The sequence below is a fragment of the Gekko japonicus genome, unplaced genomic scaffold (genome assembly GCF_001447785.1).
Source record: "Gekko japonicus isolate JY-2015 unplaced genomic scaffold, Gekko_japonicus_V1.1 scaffold339, whole genome shotgun sequence".
NCBI classification, from domain to species: Eukaryota; Metazoa; Chordata; class Lepidosauria; order Squamata; family Gekkonidae; genus Gekko; species Gekko japonicus.
The window spans coordinates 1,213,911-1,228,446 of record NW_015169182.1 but is presented as its reverse complement, the minus strand read 5'-3'; the positions used below and the strand labels follow the sequence as shown (position 1 = coordinate 1,228,446).

General features: G+C 43.9%; 1 protein-coding gene across 1 annotated transcript in view; it reads left to right on the top strand.

Moving 5' to 3' along the window:
* Positions 1–5,155, top strand: part of MRPS5 (mitochondrial ribosomal protein S5) — a 50,036-nt gene extending 44,881 nt beyond the window's left edge. Inside the window, exons 9-10 of the mRNA XM_015416139.1 lie at positions 2,175–2,311; positions 4,133–5,155. Coding sequence (XP_015271625.1) covers positions 2,175–2,311; positions 4,133–4,357 — 362 coding nt within the window. The 3' untranslated portion in view covers positions 4,358–5,155. The remainder of the gene's footprint in view (positions 1–2,174; positions 2,312–4,132) is intronic.
* Positions 5,156–14,536: the final 9,381 nt, after the last annotated feature.

Here is a 14,536-nt window from a genome sequence, read left to right as displayed (position 1 = left end):
AGTTCCCCCTCCCTTTTTTCTGTTGTAGTTTTGTAGTGTTATTTAAAAAAATGCAATAAAAAATCCCCTCCGGGGGCTTAAAAAAAAAAGAGAGAGAAACCTATACACTTTAAGTTACCCTCCGTCAAGCGTATCCATTTTGGTTGGTACTGATCCTGAGCTATTAGAGGGAATCGACCTTTTACATTTTTGTGTAACCTAAGCCAGGAGAATGCTGAGGCAAGAAAAATTATTGCTTCAATTTTTATTTGTCCGGTTTTCAATCAAGTAAAGAATTGGAAGTAAAGACTTGTAAAATAGATCGAAGGAATTTAGATTGTATTTTCTCCAGCAAATGTAAACTAGTCACCAGGATCCCTATATCAGTGCCATAAAGAAGTTGGCTAATGACTTTGGCATGGAAAATTTTTAGGGCTGCAGGGACATAAGAGCCACCTTTGACACAAAAGAATCTTAGAATTGCGTTCACGGATCTCTCAGCACAGTCCGCCCTCAAGTTACAGTGAGCTGTCATATGCCCATTATCTTGAAATACGACCCCTAGGTACATAAGCTTATTAACCTGTTCAATTTTGTTCCCATTCATTGACTAACTTTTCTTTTTCGGCCATTTGCCAGATACCATTACTTTTGTTTTTCTGTAATTAATTGTAAGGTGTTCTTTATTGCAATATGTCGAGAAACTGTCTAGTGCCCTCCGTAGACCTACTGGAGTTCTTGCTAATAACAGTGCATCATCTGCATATAGCAGTAATGTTAGGTGGCGTACAGCTAATGTCAGTGGATGAAACTTTAGGTCAGTCAAATATTTAATCATGTCGCTGATGTAAAAATTGAATAGCGAAGGAGCAAGAAGGCAGCCCTGTCTGACTCCTTTAAAAGTTCTAACTAGGTCAGTAAGATACCCCGTGTTTATTATATCTCACCCTAAGGGAAGATTTCTCATGGAGGGCATGTATAAGAAATAGTAATCTTTTGTCAATCGTGGCAGGTTCTAGTTTCTGCCATAATCTCTGCCATGATATTGAATCAAAAGCTGTCTTCAAATTGATGGAGGCGGCATATAGAGAGGTTCATCCATGGCCAAGTACTTCTCGATTAGCTGTTGGAGTACCATACAGTGCTCCATTGTTGATCTTCCTGCCCTAAAGCCAGCTTGTTTCAGTGATATAATCTCATCTTGTTCTAACCACATTTCAAACTTATCAAGTAGATGTCTCGAATACAATTTACTGATGATGCTTATAAGACTAATAGGCCTATAATTTGCTGGATCACGTTTTTGACCTTTTTTAAAGATAGGAACTATAATAGATGTACTCCATTGCTTAGGAACACGATCCATTTGGTCAGTGTATGTGAACAGAGGTACAAGAACTTGTGTCCACCAATCTGGTTTTTCTTTTAAGACTTAAAGAGGAATACCATCCTGACCTGGAGCCTTTCCATTTTTTAAACAAGCTATATATGATTTAATTTCTTGGTGGCTAACTGGAAGCCATAAATGAAGGTCCCCCCTTCATATCAGGAAAAGGGGTCTCAATACAGTCATCATATAAATTCTGAAAGAAGGAAATCCATCTATCAGGGGTAATCATGCTTTCAGTCTTTGCCATATTGGGGTGGGTTTTTTCACCTGGAAATTCATAGAATTTGGTTTCAGCACAGACACACACACCCCCAATCCCTTAGTGATAATCTAGTATGAACAGAAAAGAAGACATCAGTGTGCACCATGCCAGAGGCTTATGCGGGACAAGAAATATATTTAGGAGGCATGCATTACAATTTGCATTAAAGGAAAGTAACTAGATTCTCCATTTCTTGAGGGAGGGAGGTTTTGAGGCCAACATATGCGTATCTGGTTGTTTGCTGTTAGAATAGCTGAAATGACTAATCTCTGAAGATTGTCAGAAGGTTGGTGTGATAGGGACTCAAGAGTCATCGCGGCCTGATGAAAACCAAACATCATTTACATTAATACTCTCTAACCTCTACACACTACAGTACATTGGCTCTTGCCACATCTAGCTAGGAGCCAGAAACAGGTCCTGACCTGTTAGTGTAGATAGTGTTAAATAGCTCAGAATTATTAAATCTAGGATTTGCCATATTAATTCCACATTGATGGTAAATGTTAATAATAATTAGCAACAACCTTTTTCCCTTTGCAGGACATGGACTTCACTGTCACCGAGCTATCATTACTATGTGCAAACTGATTGGGATTAAAGACATGTATGCCAAACTTTATGGATCTAATAATCTATTGAATCTCACCAAAGCGCTCTTCAAGGGATTATCAAGACAGGTAAATTACAGAGTAGGCAACTGCAGGCTGTGTTTATTGAACTGCAGGAGCTGGATTTATAGCCAGTGGTCTATAGGCAGGCATAGTCTAGAGATGTTACGGTTTGTCACCATTCCCTGTGCCAGTATGCGGGGGAGGGTTTAAATATTTGAAAATCAAAGTCAGAAATGGTTCTACAATTTCAGTTGTCTTACCAGAAAGCAGCCTAGTGCATGTGTGGTGCTCCCAGCCTCTTAACCATGGTTATAGGAGACAGGATGGAGGTGTGATCACACATTCCCGTCTCAGCCCAAGACAGATTTCTCCCACTTCCATTCTGCCGGCTTCAACCAGGGTTAAAATGCCAGCAGCTGACAGCTACAGTTGGAATGCATCCTAATCATGATTAAGAGTGATGCTAATGTCTGCCTGAGCCATGGCTGGAGCAGTAAAGGGAAAGATGAGTGGGGAGGGAGCGCAGAAGCCCCATAGACGTTCCCGATCCCTTAACAATGGTTAAGACATCGGAAGCAAGGAATCTGTACCAGCCTTTAGAAGATAAAATTGAGGAATGCTGGGGATCTTGGGTAAACTGACGTGATATGAGCCATGTATATATGAAGTTAAATACTGTTCTGCAGCTCTCAGTCTTGGGTGAAAGCTTGCCCCAGTTATATATGTTCACCCTTATGATTTTTGCACAAAAGAGCCCACTACAGGAACTGCGTTCTCGTGCAAAATCTGGCTATAAACCTCAGTCCCAGCATGGCACTTCTTCATGAAGGAGCGTGGGCTTAATGGAACTAGGAGGAGGACAGGACAGCACAAGGCCAGCCTGAGACTTAGCACAGCCAGCCATGAACAAGTGGCTGAGACAATTTGGGGGAGCAGGAAAGAGCAGGGACTATTTGGCAACCACTGCCAGAGGTATAAGGCTCTTACCCCCTACAGCCACAGGGGTACACACTGTTCCCTTCCATGAATCACGATCCTGCCACCAGAACTGAAGGTCGTCTATCACTCCAGTCTGTTCTGCGGGCTGTGGTCATTGGAAGGGTACGGAAGAGCCTTGATGATGCCTCTCCCTTGGCGAGACTGTCTAGAGGCAGTGAGGTAGCAGGCATGGGACACCTACTGCCAGGCCTTCAGAAGTCTGAGGTGGGGGGAATCGTGTTAATGCAAGGACACCTGAAGGAAATCACAGAGCAGATCAAGCTCCACTTCATTCTATTGCCTTTCTCCCCCTCTCCATAGCTGGTGTACAGAACAGGCAATTTGATTCCATCACTAGTTTATCTCCAGTGCCAACAACATAGGTTGTTTTCTTCCTGACCTTGTTCTAGGAAAGATTTGCAGAGCAGTATCCTATCTTTTCCTGCCCAAGCAGGAAAGTTAGTATTGAAGGTGCTGTATGTTGCTCATTTGTGGCGTGCAGGCTAGAAGAGGGCTTCTTCAGGTGGAAAGGGGCCTTATAGGCACTTATGTGGGTCTCTGCAAATTTCCTCCTTTTTGTGGGACCATCAGCATATTGATAGGGAAACTACTTGGCTAGAGAGATGGAAGGGAAAGGAGGTCATTTTTAAGCGTACTTTAAAAGAAGGGGGTTGTAAACGGGGCTTTTACCTTCAGCAGGTGCCTGCTTCACAAAAGTGCTTTAAGGGTTGTCTGCTGCTCTCCTGGATCCTAAAAGCATCATCTGTTTGTTTAGGGAAAAGATAACATGTCTGTTTACCTGTAGTTAGGTATACAAAACATCAAGACTGGTCAGCAGGCTAGGTTTGGAATTGGATAAGGGGAATTCCTTTTAGCTTAGAACTTTCTCCTTTTATCTTGCCCGTACAGGAAACTCACCAAGCCCTAGCCAATAAGAAAAGCCTCTATGTGGTAGAATTTCGTGAGGAATGTGGCCCCCTGCCCATCGTGATCGCTGCACCCCAAGGGGTCCCCAGGGAAGACCCTGAGCCTGAGGATGAAGTTCCTGATGTGAAGCTGGAGTGGAACGAAGTGAAGGCAGCCCAAGGAATGAAGAAGTCTCCCTGGGCAAACGCCAGAAGACCAGTGTTGTAGATGCACAAAACTTAAGGGATGTCTAACCATCCCCACATTTCATGGAAACGTCTACCCTTCACAAAATGAACGCTTGGCAAATCTTCCAGCCGAGTAGTCCCTGTGACAGTTTGTAGGCACTGTAACATGGAGCCTCAGAATGACATAACCATCTCTCTGCATTTAATGCATCTCTGTTGAATGTAAGTGGCCGATGTGCTAGGAAGTGCAGGGGAAGTGTTTTGTGTCAGAAATGCATCCACTCTGCTGATCCCATCCGGTGGGAAAAAGGAGTCTGTATTTGGCAGTCTTTTCCACAAGTACAGCATAGCAGAAATAAATATGTCATCAAATGCCGTCCTGCCCAGTTTTCTCCATTAAGTGTTTTCAACCACTGCTTGTGATCTCCCAGAAAGGGATATTTTGGTTCACTGAGTTCAGGTACCAACTGAGCAATAATGAAATATTGTAACTGGCTGGGCAATTATGTTGTTGATGTGGGAGGGAGAAAAATACAATTAGAAGAGTGAGCAGTAGATTCCCACAAGACAGCACAGAATGTGACTTACGAGTTATGTCCCACCATCCTTTGCAACACCCCCTGGGATCATGAATTACAACTCTGCTCGCCCAAGCAATGTGTGATCCAAGAGGTGTGGCAAAAGGTGATCTGAGCTACACTTCTCAAGCAGTGCACTTGCATATGCTTCCCTTAGCCACATCCTAATAAGCTTTTATATTGCAGTGTCCCTGGCCAGGGTGGTTAGACTAGGACTGAGCAGGCTGGAGTCCAAATCCCCATTCTTGTGAGTCTGGTCACTTTGTGAGTCTGGTCACTTTGCTGATCTACATTAGTGCATTTTTATCCTGGTCTTTGCCAGGAAGCTCATTGGGTGACCTTGTGAGTCTGGTCACTTTGCTGACCTACATTAGTGCATTTTTATCCTGGTCTTCCCCAAGGAGCTTAGCATACATGGTTCTCTTTTCTCTCCACACGACAGCCTGGTAAGGTAAAGTAAGCTGAGAGATGATGAGTGGTCCAAAGTCACCCAGCAAGCTCCATGGCTGAATGGGAATTTGAACCTGGGTCTCCCATATCTCACTCCTACACTCTAAGCACCACGCCACAGTGGCTCTCGCTGTATTTTCAGCCTAACCAGGGATGTTTTGAGGATTGGGAAGGGAGGATGTTGCTCTCATCTCCATGGTGGAAGAACAGATCTATTACATAATAATGGTCCCTGAAGATTATGCTGGCTTTGAATTCTTTGGTGGTTGGGCCAGAACTGAGAGAGGCATGGTCAGTTTAAAGGAGAGCCAGGAGAATAGTGTGCCTTTAGATGAAAGTTCTGACTCAGAGCACCAGATCTGTGTCCCAACAAAAGTTGATAACTATCAGCAATTGATTCTCTCCTTCCATATCTGTTCAGAAGTGCTGATCAGTGTTCAAATCTTTTGGGTTTCCTTGAGAAATTATTTCTCCCTGCCTATAGATTGTATTTCTAATGCCCATCACCAAGCTTACGTTGCTACATTATGTTTGATGTATAACACGAGTTCCTGAACTCTTTTCTGGGGTAAAGCTAACTCCCAGCTTAGATTCATGAATTGCACCTAGCTGTGCAGAACAATCTCAATCTGATTTTCTGCAAAACCTCTCTGTGTTCAGTCCTTTGATGCAGAAGACAACTGTGGCATTTAACAGACTCATATTGTTCCCTTGAAGGCACTTCAGACACTTGGTTAGTTTTTCAGCAGAACAGGATTGTGGCTTCCTATGTCTCCTCACTGGCATATCAATACTTATTTAAAAAACAACCCTGCAATAAAGTAATTTTCTGATTAAGGAAGAGGTATTGAGAGCACGCTCAGCAGATAAATGAGTAACAATTCAGTGTCATCTGCTGCTGTTTCGGTCTTTTAACATGCGCTGGAATAAAGGGCTCATGGCTTGAAAATCTCTTCGCATAACTTAATCTATATGTGCTCAACAATCCATCACCGCAGCATGGAAAAGAACCCGAGAGAGAGAGACTGTGCAGACAAAGGGGAAGGTTTGATTCTCAGCGGCTGCAAGCAACAGGGACAGAAGGCACATGTAGCCGCGCTTCCCCCCCCCCATGCTTTTGGTGTCTCTTGAGTGAATTGCTTTACTGTCCTCATGTAAGTGAACGATTATAGCAAGGAGCTGTAGAGACAGAGCAAGCGCTTTACTTGCCTAAGGTTCTCGGTTTACGTCCTGGACTGCAGATGGACCAGTGGTCTGACCCTACATAAAGCAGCTTCACACTGTTTGAAAAATCTCCCTTCTTTTTACATCCCATAAAATAAGGCAGCCAGACTCAGCTGCTGCTGGGCAGAAGGCTGGCAAAGCATGGCTGATCTGGATAAAAGGAAAGCTGCAGAGGGAACAGCAGTGCTTGGTGCAGATGCTTCACTGTCAGGGTTGGCCGGGACCCAGCCACGATATTCATAGACCATGGGAGTCAAAGCAATTTCTCTCTCCATTCCTGTGGCAGCTGGGGAGGGGGAAATGTGGTCACATCAGCTGATAGATGGTGCAACTGATGGGGCTGCAGGGGGCAAAGGTTCTTGCTGACATATAACCACAGAACACTGTTAAAGCATATTAGGCGACACACCCCTAATGTAGCCAATCCTCCAAGAGCTTACAGTAGCCCCTGTAAGAAGAGCTCTGTAAGCTCGTGGAGGATTGGCTACATTAGGGGTGTGTAGCCTAACATGCAAAGGAGTTCCTGCTTAAAAATGAGCCGTGGGCATTTTGCATTATAATGTTCTTGGTTCACTGAATTCAGACAGAGGAATGATTGTGACATGGCTTACTCTGATCAGGTTCTGACTCCAAATTCTCTGTGTGCGTGTACATGTGTACGCAAATGGTGGGGGGAAATACCTAGGAACCAAGATAATTACTACCCAGCTTGTAGTACCCATGTAAGGAAAGGAGGGGGATAGGATATCTTTAAAGTTTGTTCATGAAGACTGTAGAACATTTGGAGAGAGGCTGGCATGAAACTGTAATAAATGGTTTCCAAATGCATTCGCCCTAACCTAGCAAAGACTTGGGGGTGCAGCAGCAGGGCTGCCAAGAGCCACCGTGGACTCGCAGCCAAAGATTCTCTCTTTCCCCTTCATGCTACCCAGACCCATCCCCAAAACAACTTGAAAACAAATGGCATGGTGTTCTGGTTCCATGCCTCCCCCGAGTGATTGGAGCCCCTGGACTCTTGTCTTCCTAGCCCCTGCCCCACACCCATGGCGATAACCCTGTTCATCTCAATACAGGCCGTGTGGCGTAGGAATTTAGAGTGTTGGGCTAGGACCAGGGAGACTCTGGATCAAATTCCAGTTCATCCATGAAGTTTACACATATTTTGCATCTTGTACAAAACAAACTTGAAAGGAGAAACTGTATCGGATTTTTTTTTAAAAAAAAAAAACCTGAGTCGACCATTACCAGTATGAAATTGTTGCCAAATATTTCGATGTCATGAACTTTTTCATGAGGTACATGATTTCCATGTTCAAATATATCGATTAGCATCAACATCCTAACCAGCACCTGCTCACTGCCCAGCCTGGACAAGATAATGGTCACTGCAGAGTTCATGTTCTTTCTTTGATGTGTCATGTGTTACAGTCACCCACCTGAAAATCTCCCCATTAGAAGCAGCTGAAATAGTAGTCTGGCTGGCAGCTGTTGAGAAACACTTTTGCATCCTCCCCAAGCAAACTCAGACTTAGCAGACCAGTCCCCTTAGAACCCACAACTACCAGCAGGTGGCATTGTCCTCCCTGCTTTTTTTACCTCCCAGTCAGAATTCCTCTTGACATAACTGGAAGAGGATCTTCCTTCCCGGTCAGGTAAGCGAGAGCTACTCCAGCTAAGCTGTAACCATGGCTCCGTATAGCACGGTGTTTTGGGATTCTGTAGTTGGTTAAATGCTGAGGGGGAGCATTCAGGAATGCACTTCTACCCTCCGCCACACTGTGAACTGGTACAGTTAAAAAACGAATCACATTATTTCTGTGAACATGCAGCTTGGAGCATAGGGGACTGTTAGGACCCACAAAGCCTGGTGGGGTGGCCACAGATGTTTAGGGGTCTGTACATTGACACATGAAATGAGAGAGGAGAGGAAGATCCATAGCCTGGGGGTAGACCGTGTGCCCTGCAAACCAGCTTCAGTATCCCACACCTCTTAGCATAAATGACGCGCCACACAACATGTTATGTCTGCCCTGTTGGCATATAAGAATAAGTTAAAAATGGTGTTTAGTTACAGCAGGGGAGTGTGGGGTTTTTTCCCCTAGCTCAGAAACCAAGGTGATTCCAAAACATTCTCCTTAAAATTTACATACATTTTGATGTTGGGTATTCTCTGAATGCTGGATATTTGCCAAATATTTATTTTCTGTGTTTGTTGAGAACTGGTTTCATGGTTTGATATTTGCAATTGATATTTGACAGTCTTTGATCTGGTATGCAATAGCACTCAATATCTGAATATTTTAGACAGTTGGCATGCAATAGTCAAGTGTTTACACTTTGACATTACTTTGCATCAAATCATGGGGTTTTTTAATGAAGTTCCATCTTGTGTGCCTGCCAGAGTCAAAACAATCCGGAGGTGCCAGCCAGTCAAAAAGCCTTGTTGCTCTGCTGGGCTCTCTTGCATTTCTGCTCCATCTGGCATCAGAGCCAGGATAGAAGGACCGTACTTGTCCTGGTGCCGTGTGGTGCGGAAAGCCAGGGGAGGTGTCAAGGATTAGTTGCTCCCTAGAACAGTGGCAGAACGCCTACTTGACATGCAGAAAGACACAGATTCCAACAGTGGCATCTCCATTTGAAAGGATTTGGGGTAGCATCTGCTGAACGCTACGGGTTTAAGTCCATTTTGACGGATGTTGCTGCTCGAGACCCTGTTCAGATCTGGTCTGAATGGAACAATGCTGTGACTCAGAGGAAGGTCCAGTCCAGATGATGCAGTGACCGCAGGGAGATTTCTGTTGTCACATGACACACCTGTTCATTTAGAAAAGTTATAAGAGATCTAATGAGTGAGTGCATTGAGGTGGGTATCCACCTCAAGAATTCTGTGATGATGTCATGTGATGGGGGCAGAGGCATTATGAATGTTTGTATTGTGCGCCCAGGAAACAAGGCTTATCATAACTGCCCGCTGCAGAGTTCTGATTTCAAACCATCGAATGGAGACTGACTTACTGTCTGTGGTTCTCCAAAGTCCTGACTTCTGGAATGGAAAGCTAGTAAGGAACTATGGGAAAAGAATCTTCCTGAGCTCTGAGAGAGAGGGGAAACAACACAACGGGAAAACATTATTATTTTTTTTTAAATCACACTACCAGCTTGGATTGTGGTAAGCTGTATAGCATAGACCAGATCCAGGAGAGCTTCATATGGTCAGTCAGACTGAGATAAAATTTGAAATTTAGCATACATCTTTTGTATAGCAAAACTTGAGCTTTGTGAGTCATTTTGGATCATTCTAGCAGTTTTAATAGCTATAAACATTGTTTTAGCTGTAGTTTTTTTAGTCACCATACATCGGTCCATCGTGACATTCTTCTGACCCTGATTACATTTAGAGTTGTTAGTGTTTGGATTCCAGGTGTCATGTGCATGTTCTCACTAAACAGCTCAGTATTTCTGACAGGCCCTTTCAACATTTTGCAAATAAATTCAAGTTATCCATATGCAGAAGACCAGTCATTTGGTAGGGAAGGGGGTTGACCTTTTGCAGCCTGGGCAACATCTTGCTTGCACTTTGATGGAGTTACTCGAGTCAAGAATGCAGCTTAACAGAGTCCTCTTGGCAAATGTTGTGCTTCCGTGTCCAGGACGTTTTAACAGTTTAATGTGTGTGATCCAGTTACTCACAACACATTAGTTCTTGAAAGAGAAAAATAAACTCAGGTTTCAAGCTGAGTGGAGATGGGTGTTCCTTTATGGAGACAAATAGGATAGAGATGACCATTTGCCCACCTGCCAGGAAGGGGCAAGATAGAGGACTATTTGGATAACCTGAAACTTATGGCTCTTGGCCCTCACTAAACATTAAAGAGATATACATAATTACCAGGGATGATCTATAGTCCAAGTTTGTCCAAATATAAAGTCCAATTAGGTCCCATCTTTGTGCAAGCATGCAGCCATGTGCTCAGCTTCACAAAGCAGTCCTTTGTCTCTCCCAGAGACCACATGGCAAGACATCATTTCAGGTGACAGCATAGATAGCAAGAACAGAACAGAGCAGCAGAAAGCATAGCAGGAGAAAAAGAGAGTTCCTCTCATTGGGAATGATCAGATATAGTGCAATCCCAATCCCAAATTAGCCCTGGCCAGGGGCCAATTGGAGTAGACATAGGAGTGTCCAATTGTGGGTGGTCATGGCAATGGGTGGGGGATAGGCTAGGTCTGGAGAACACCCTCTACAGTCAGGTGATCCCCAAACTCCAGCCCCTCCATCAGCTACGTGCGTTTCTGACATGCTGGCCTAGCTTCCAGCATGGAAGTGTGAAGGAATGTGTTTTTATGGCATGGCAATGGGCTTCTCTGACCAAATGTTCAAGCCATTTGGCTTCAACAGGAAATCAACACAGCAGGGTATCAGCAAAACATTCCAGGGGAAGGCAGGGGTTTTTAGAAATCAATATTTCTATACAGGGCCATAGAAGTGTGGCTGGGTGTGATTGGAGAGGGGTAGAAGGCAGCATACATGGAGACTCAAACCCAACTTCAGGAGTAGGACAGGTCAAAGTGAACCCCCTCCCACTTGGGAGAGGAAGAGGTAAAAGGTCTGACACACTGCAGAGAAAGGGCACAAGCCAAGAACCAGGGAACAGGCCAAGAAATGGGATGGTCTGTCTTGGCCAGCCCCTATTTTAAAGTTCCAGCAGGCTTGTATCTACTCCATGGGAGGGAATGTCAAAGTAACACCAGTGACTTTTAGTTAGCGTCATGTTTTTATTTCTTAGTTCTGTAACACCCTGTAGGGTTCTGATGCAGTGCTTCCAGTGCTCTAATGAGTCAAGGTTATATTTTAGTAAATAAAGGTGTTTTCCTTGTGTTCAGATATTTCACCCAGGGTACCTGGCTGCTTGTCCACACAGATACTAGAAATACCTGACTTGGCAACAGCCACTTGGCTGGCCAGGGAGAAGAGGATGTGAAGCAACACACACACACGCCTCTATCAGCATCTCAAGCAATGGAATGAAAGGTCAGAGCTGGAGTGGTGGCATTTCCCTGTACAGCAAGAAGGGAGGGGGAAACGGAGCAAGCCCTCTCTTACACACGCAACCTTCCACACTGCCTTTTGGGTACTCTCAGGTGAAGATCCTGGATAACAGGACTGTGGGAAAAGATAAGGAATTGACATGCATTGGGTAATGGAAAACCAAGGGATAGTAGAATTTGTCAGTTACTTATGCTATGCAAGGATTTTTTTTACCCCTTTCATTGCAAAATGTATTGTAAGCAGGGGTCATTTCGTAGAAAAAGAGGTGCAGGAGCTTTTTAGCATAACTTATTAGCATAACTTATTTGCATATGCCACACCCCCTGACATCACCGGAAGTGTGTCAGAAGGCAACACCCACCGCTGAGGCTCCACTGGACTGTTTTGGATTGCTAGCTATTGGGGGGGCGGATGTGCAGATGTCCTCGCAGAGGAGGGAGAGCTTGTACCTGAATAAAACTTGGTCTTAAAGGTACCACTGGACTGTTTTGGATTGCTAGCTATGGGAGGGGACGCGCAGATCTGCCCTCACAGAGAAGGGAGAGCTTGTACCTGAAGGCGGGCCGGGGGGGACTCTGCAACTTACCTGGCTGCTTCTTGCACCTCGTGGCCCAACTGAGGGCTGCTGGGAGCAGGGGGTGGGGCTTGTTGCATGTGCCCACCCCTGGGCTCTTTACTGCCGGAGCTCCGCTCCTGTGCGCTCCTGCAGGAAATGACCCGATTGTAAAAATGAGTGCTCCCAAAGAGGAGTTGGCATAAAGGGGGAGAGGAGGAAGCAGCTAGTGTAACTTGAAAAAGGAGGCTGTTCCAGACTTAGGAAGCACCTTGGGAAATGGCACTGATAATGGAGAAGGAAGACACCTAATGAGCTCGTACAGAACAGAGAGAGATGGGAGGACATAATTAGGAGTTGAGCTGGAAAGTTTCAGAATACTTTAAATATAGGTTATTTAAAACAAATGTCTTATATGTGGGTATTTTAGTATTTATGGAATGGGTATAATTGTGTGTGTGTGTGTTTCTTAAGATATGTAATGGGCACAGTGATTAAGCATATCACCCATCAGCCAGGAAGTTTCTGATTCAAATCATATGCTAGTCATGGGCTTAGTAGATGGTCTTAAAGCAAGTCTGTGTGCCAGGAAGGCCTGGTGTGATCTGGTCCATGGGGTAGCAAAGAGTCGGACTCAACTGTGCGACTGAACAACAACAACAATAGAAGAATAGTGATGCTGGCTGCTTTATTTGAAAGATACTTTCATTATGTGAGTTTAAGCCCTTGGACCATTTAGGAAAAAAACAAAAGCTCCATATAAATGCTAAATAATGCTATTCATAAGTAAGTACATTCCTTTTTAGAGGGTTTTGATGATGTGTATCTACAACTGATTTGCTCTGGCCGTTTTAACAGAAATCTCATTTCCAAGACCCCAAAGGGTCAGCATAGAAGTCCCACCCCCCTCATGTTGACAGGGCTCTAATCCGGGCCCTGATGGCGTTGGTAACAGTTCTTGAAATATAACTGCCAGAAACTTGTCTGTGATCACTAATAGGCATCAAAAAGTTGGCCCCTTGGCTGTTTAAATGCTGGTGTTCAGTTTTTGAAAGGAAACAAAAATAAAAGACTGGAGAATAAATGTGTGAACGGGAAGATGTTGTAGAAGGAGCTTCCTGCTTTGCATAGCAATCACCTCATACTTTTGTCTGCATCCAAACTAATTTAAGTCAACCCGATGTATGATAAAATGGAGAGAAAGAAAGCAGCTAATGGGCAGGGGACGTATTTGCATAAATCAGCCTGCCTGGGGGGACGTCTGCTCAGCTAATGTTAGAGTCTTTGCAAAAGCACCAACAGCCATGCATTCATGTCAGTATTTAGGAGGTGGCAAACATTTTAAATGGTCATTGCATGAGTGCTATGTAAGGCCACTGTCTTCAATAGCCTGGCACATGATTGATTGATTTCTACTATGTCTGGGCATCCACAGGCACAAAGCTGAGGATTCAGTGCAGAGCTGTCTGTACAGTTCAAGTGGAAGCAGTGTAGTGCAATGTTAGGAGAAGAAGCTCTGATCCAGGAGGTTGCCAGGTTAAATTTGGTCTCTGCCACAAACTCTTTAGGGGCCTCTCCTTTAGCTTGAGTCCACCATTTGCTTCACAAAATAAAACATCTCCTTTCCAATTGTGTCTCCTTTAGACAGAATTTAACTTCCTTTCCTTGCTGACGGAGTCATCCTCTTACAGATTGCATCATTCTTTGCATGCTGGCCTCATTCTGCCTCCACCAGGCATAGAATTCCAGCCAGTTTTCCAGTGGGGCAGCAATCTCATTCTGTTGCACCCAAACCAACAAAGACTTCTGACACTTTTAAAGATTCCCATATCCATCCTTGAACAAGGCTCAGTGGTCTTTGCTGTGCCTTGAGGTCAAACTGTAACATCTGATAGCAGAAAGCCTGCACATCAGTGCTTCAACATGAAGATAAGACTTACAATGAGGCTGCAGCGAGGAATAGATTTCATATAATGGATTCATAGTGGGTGTTTAACAGTCATTTGCTGCACTCAAGAACCAACACTAAAAAAGAAAAAGAAAAAAAAGAACCAACACTGTATATTTTAACACTTTACTAACAGCCCTGATTACATTGTGCATTTTCCTCTGAGCCTCAAAAAAATTAGAAGGGGGATTAATTCTGACTTCAAATGACATCCCATTTCTGCATATACGGCAGAATCTTTTTTTAAAAAATTATTATTTTTTTACTACAAACACTACAAATACTACAACACTAACACTATACCTAAAATAAGCTATACAAGGACCATATGTAATGATTAAATGCATATTTAGTAAAGCTCTCTCTATAAAAACTAGTTTTTGGAATATAGCTAATTTCTACTGCTTCTATTACAG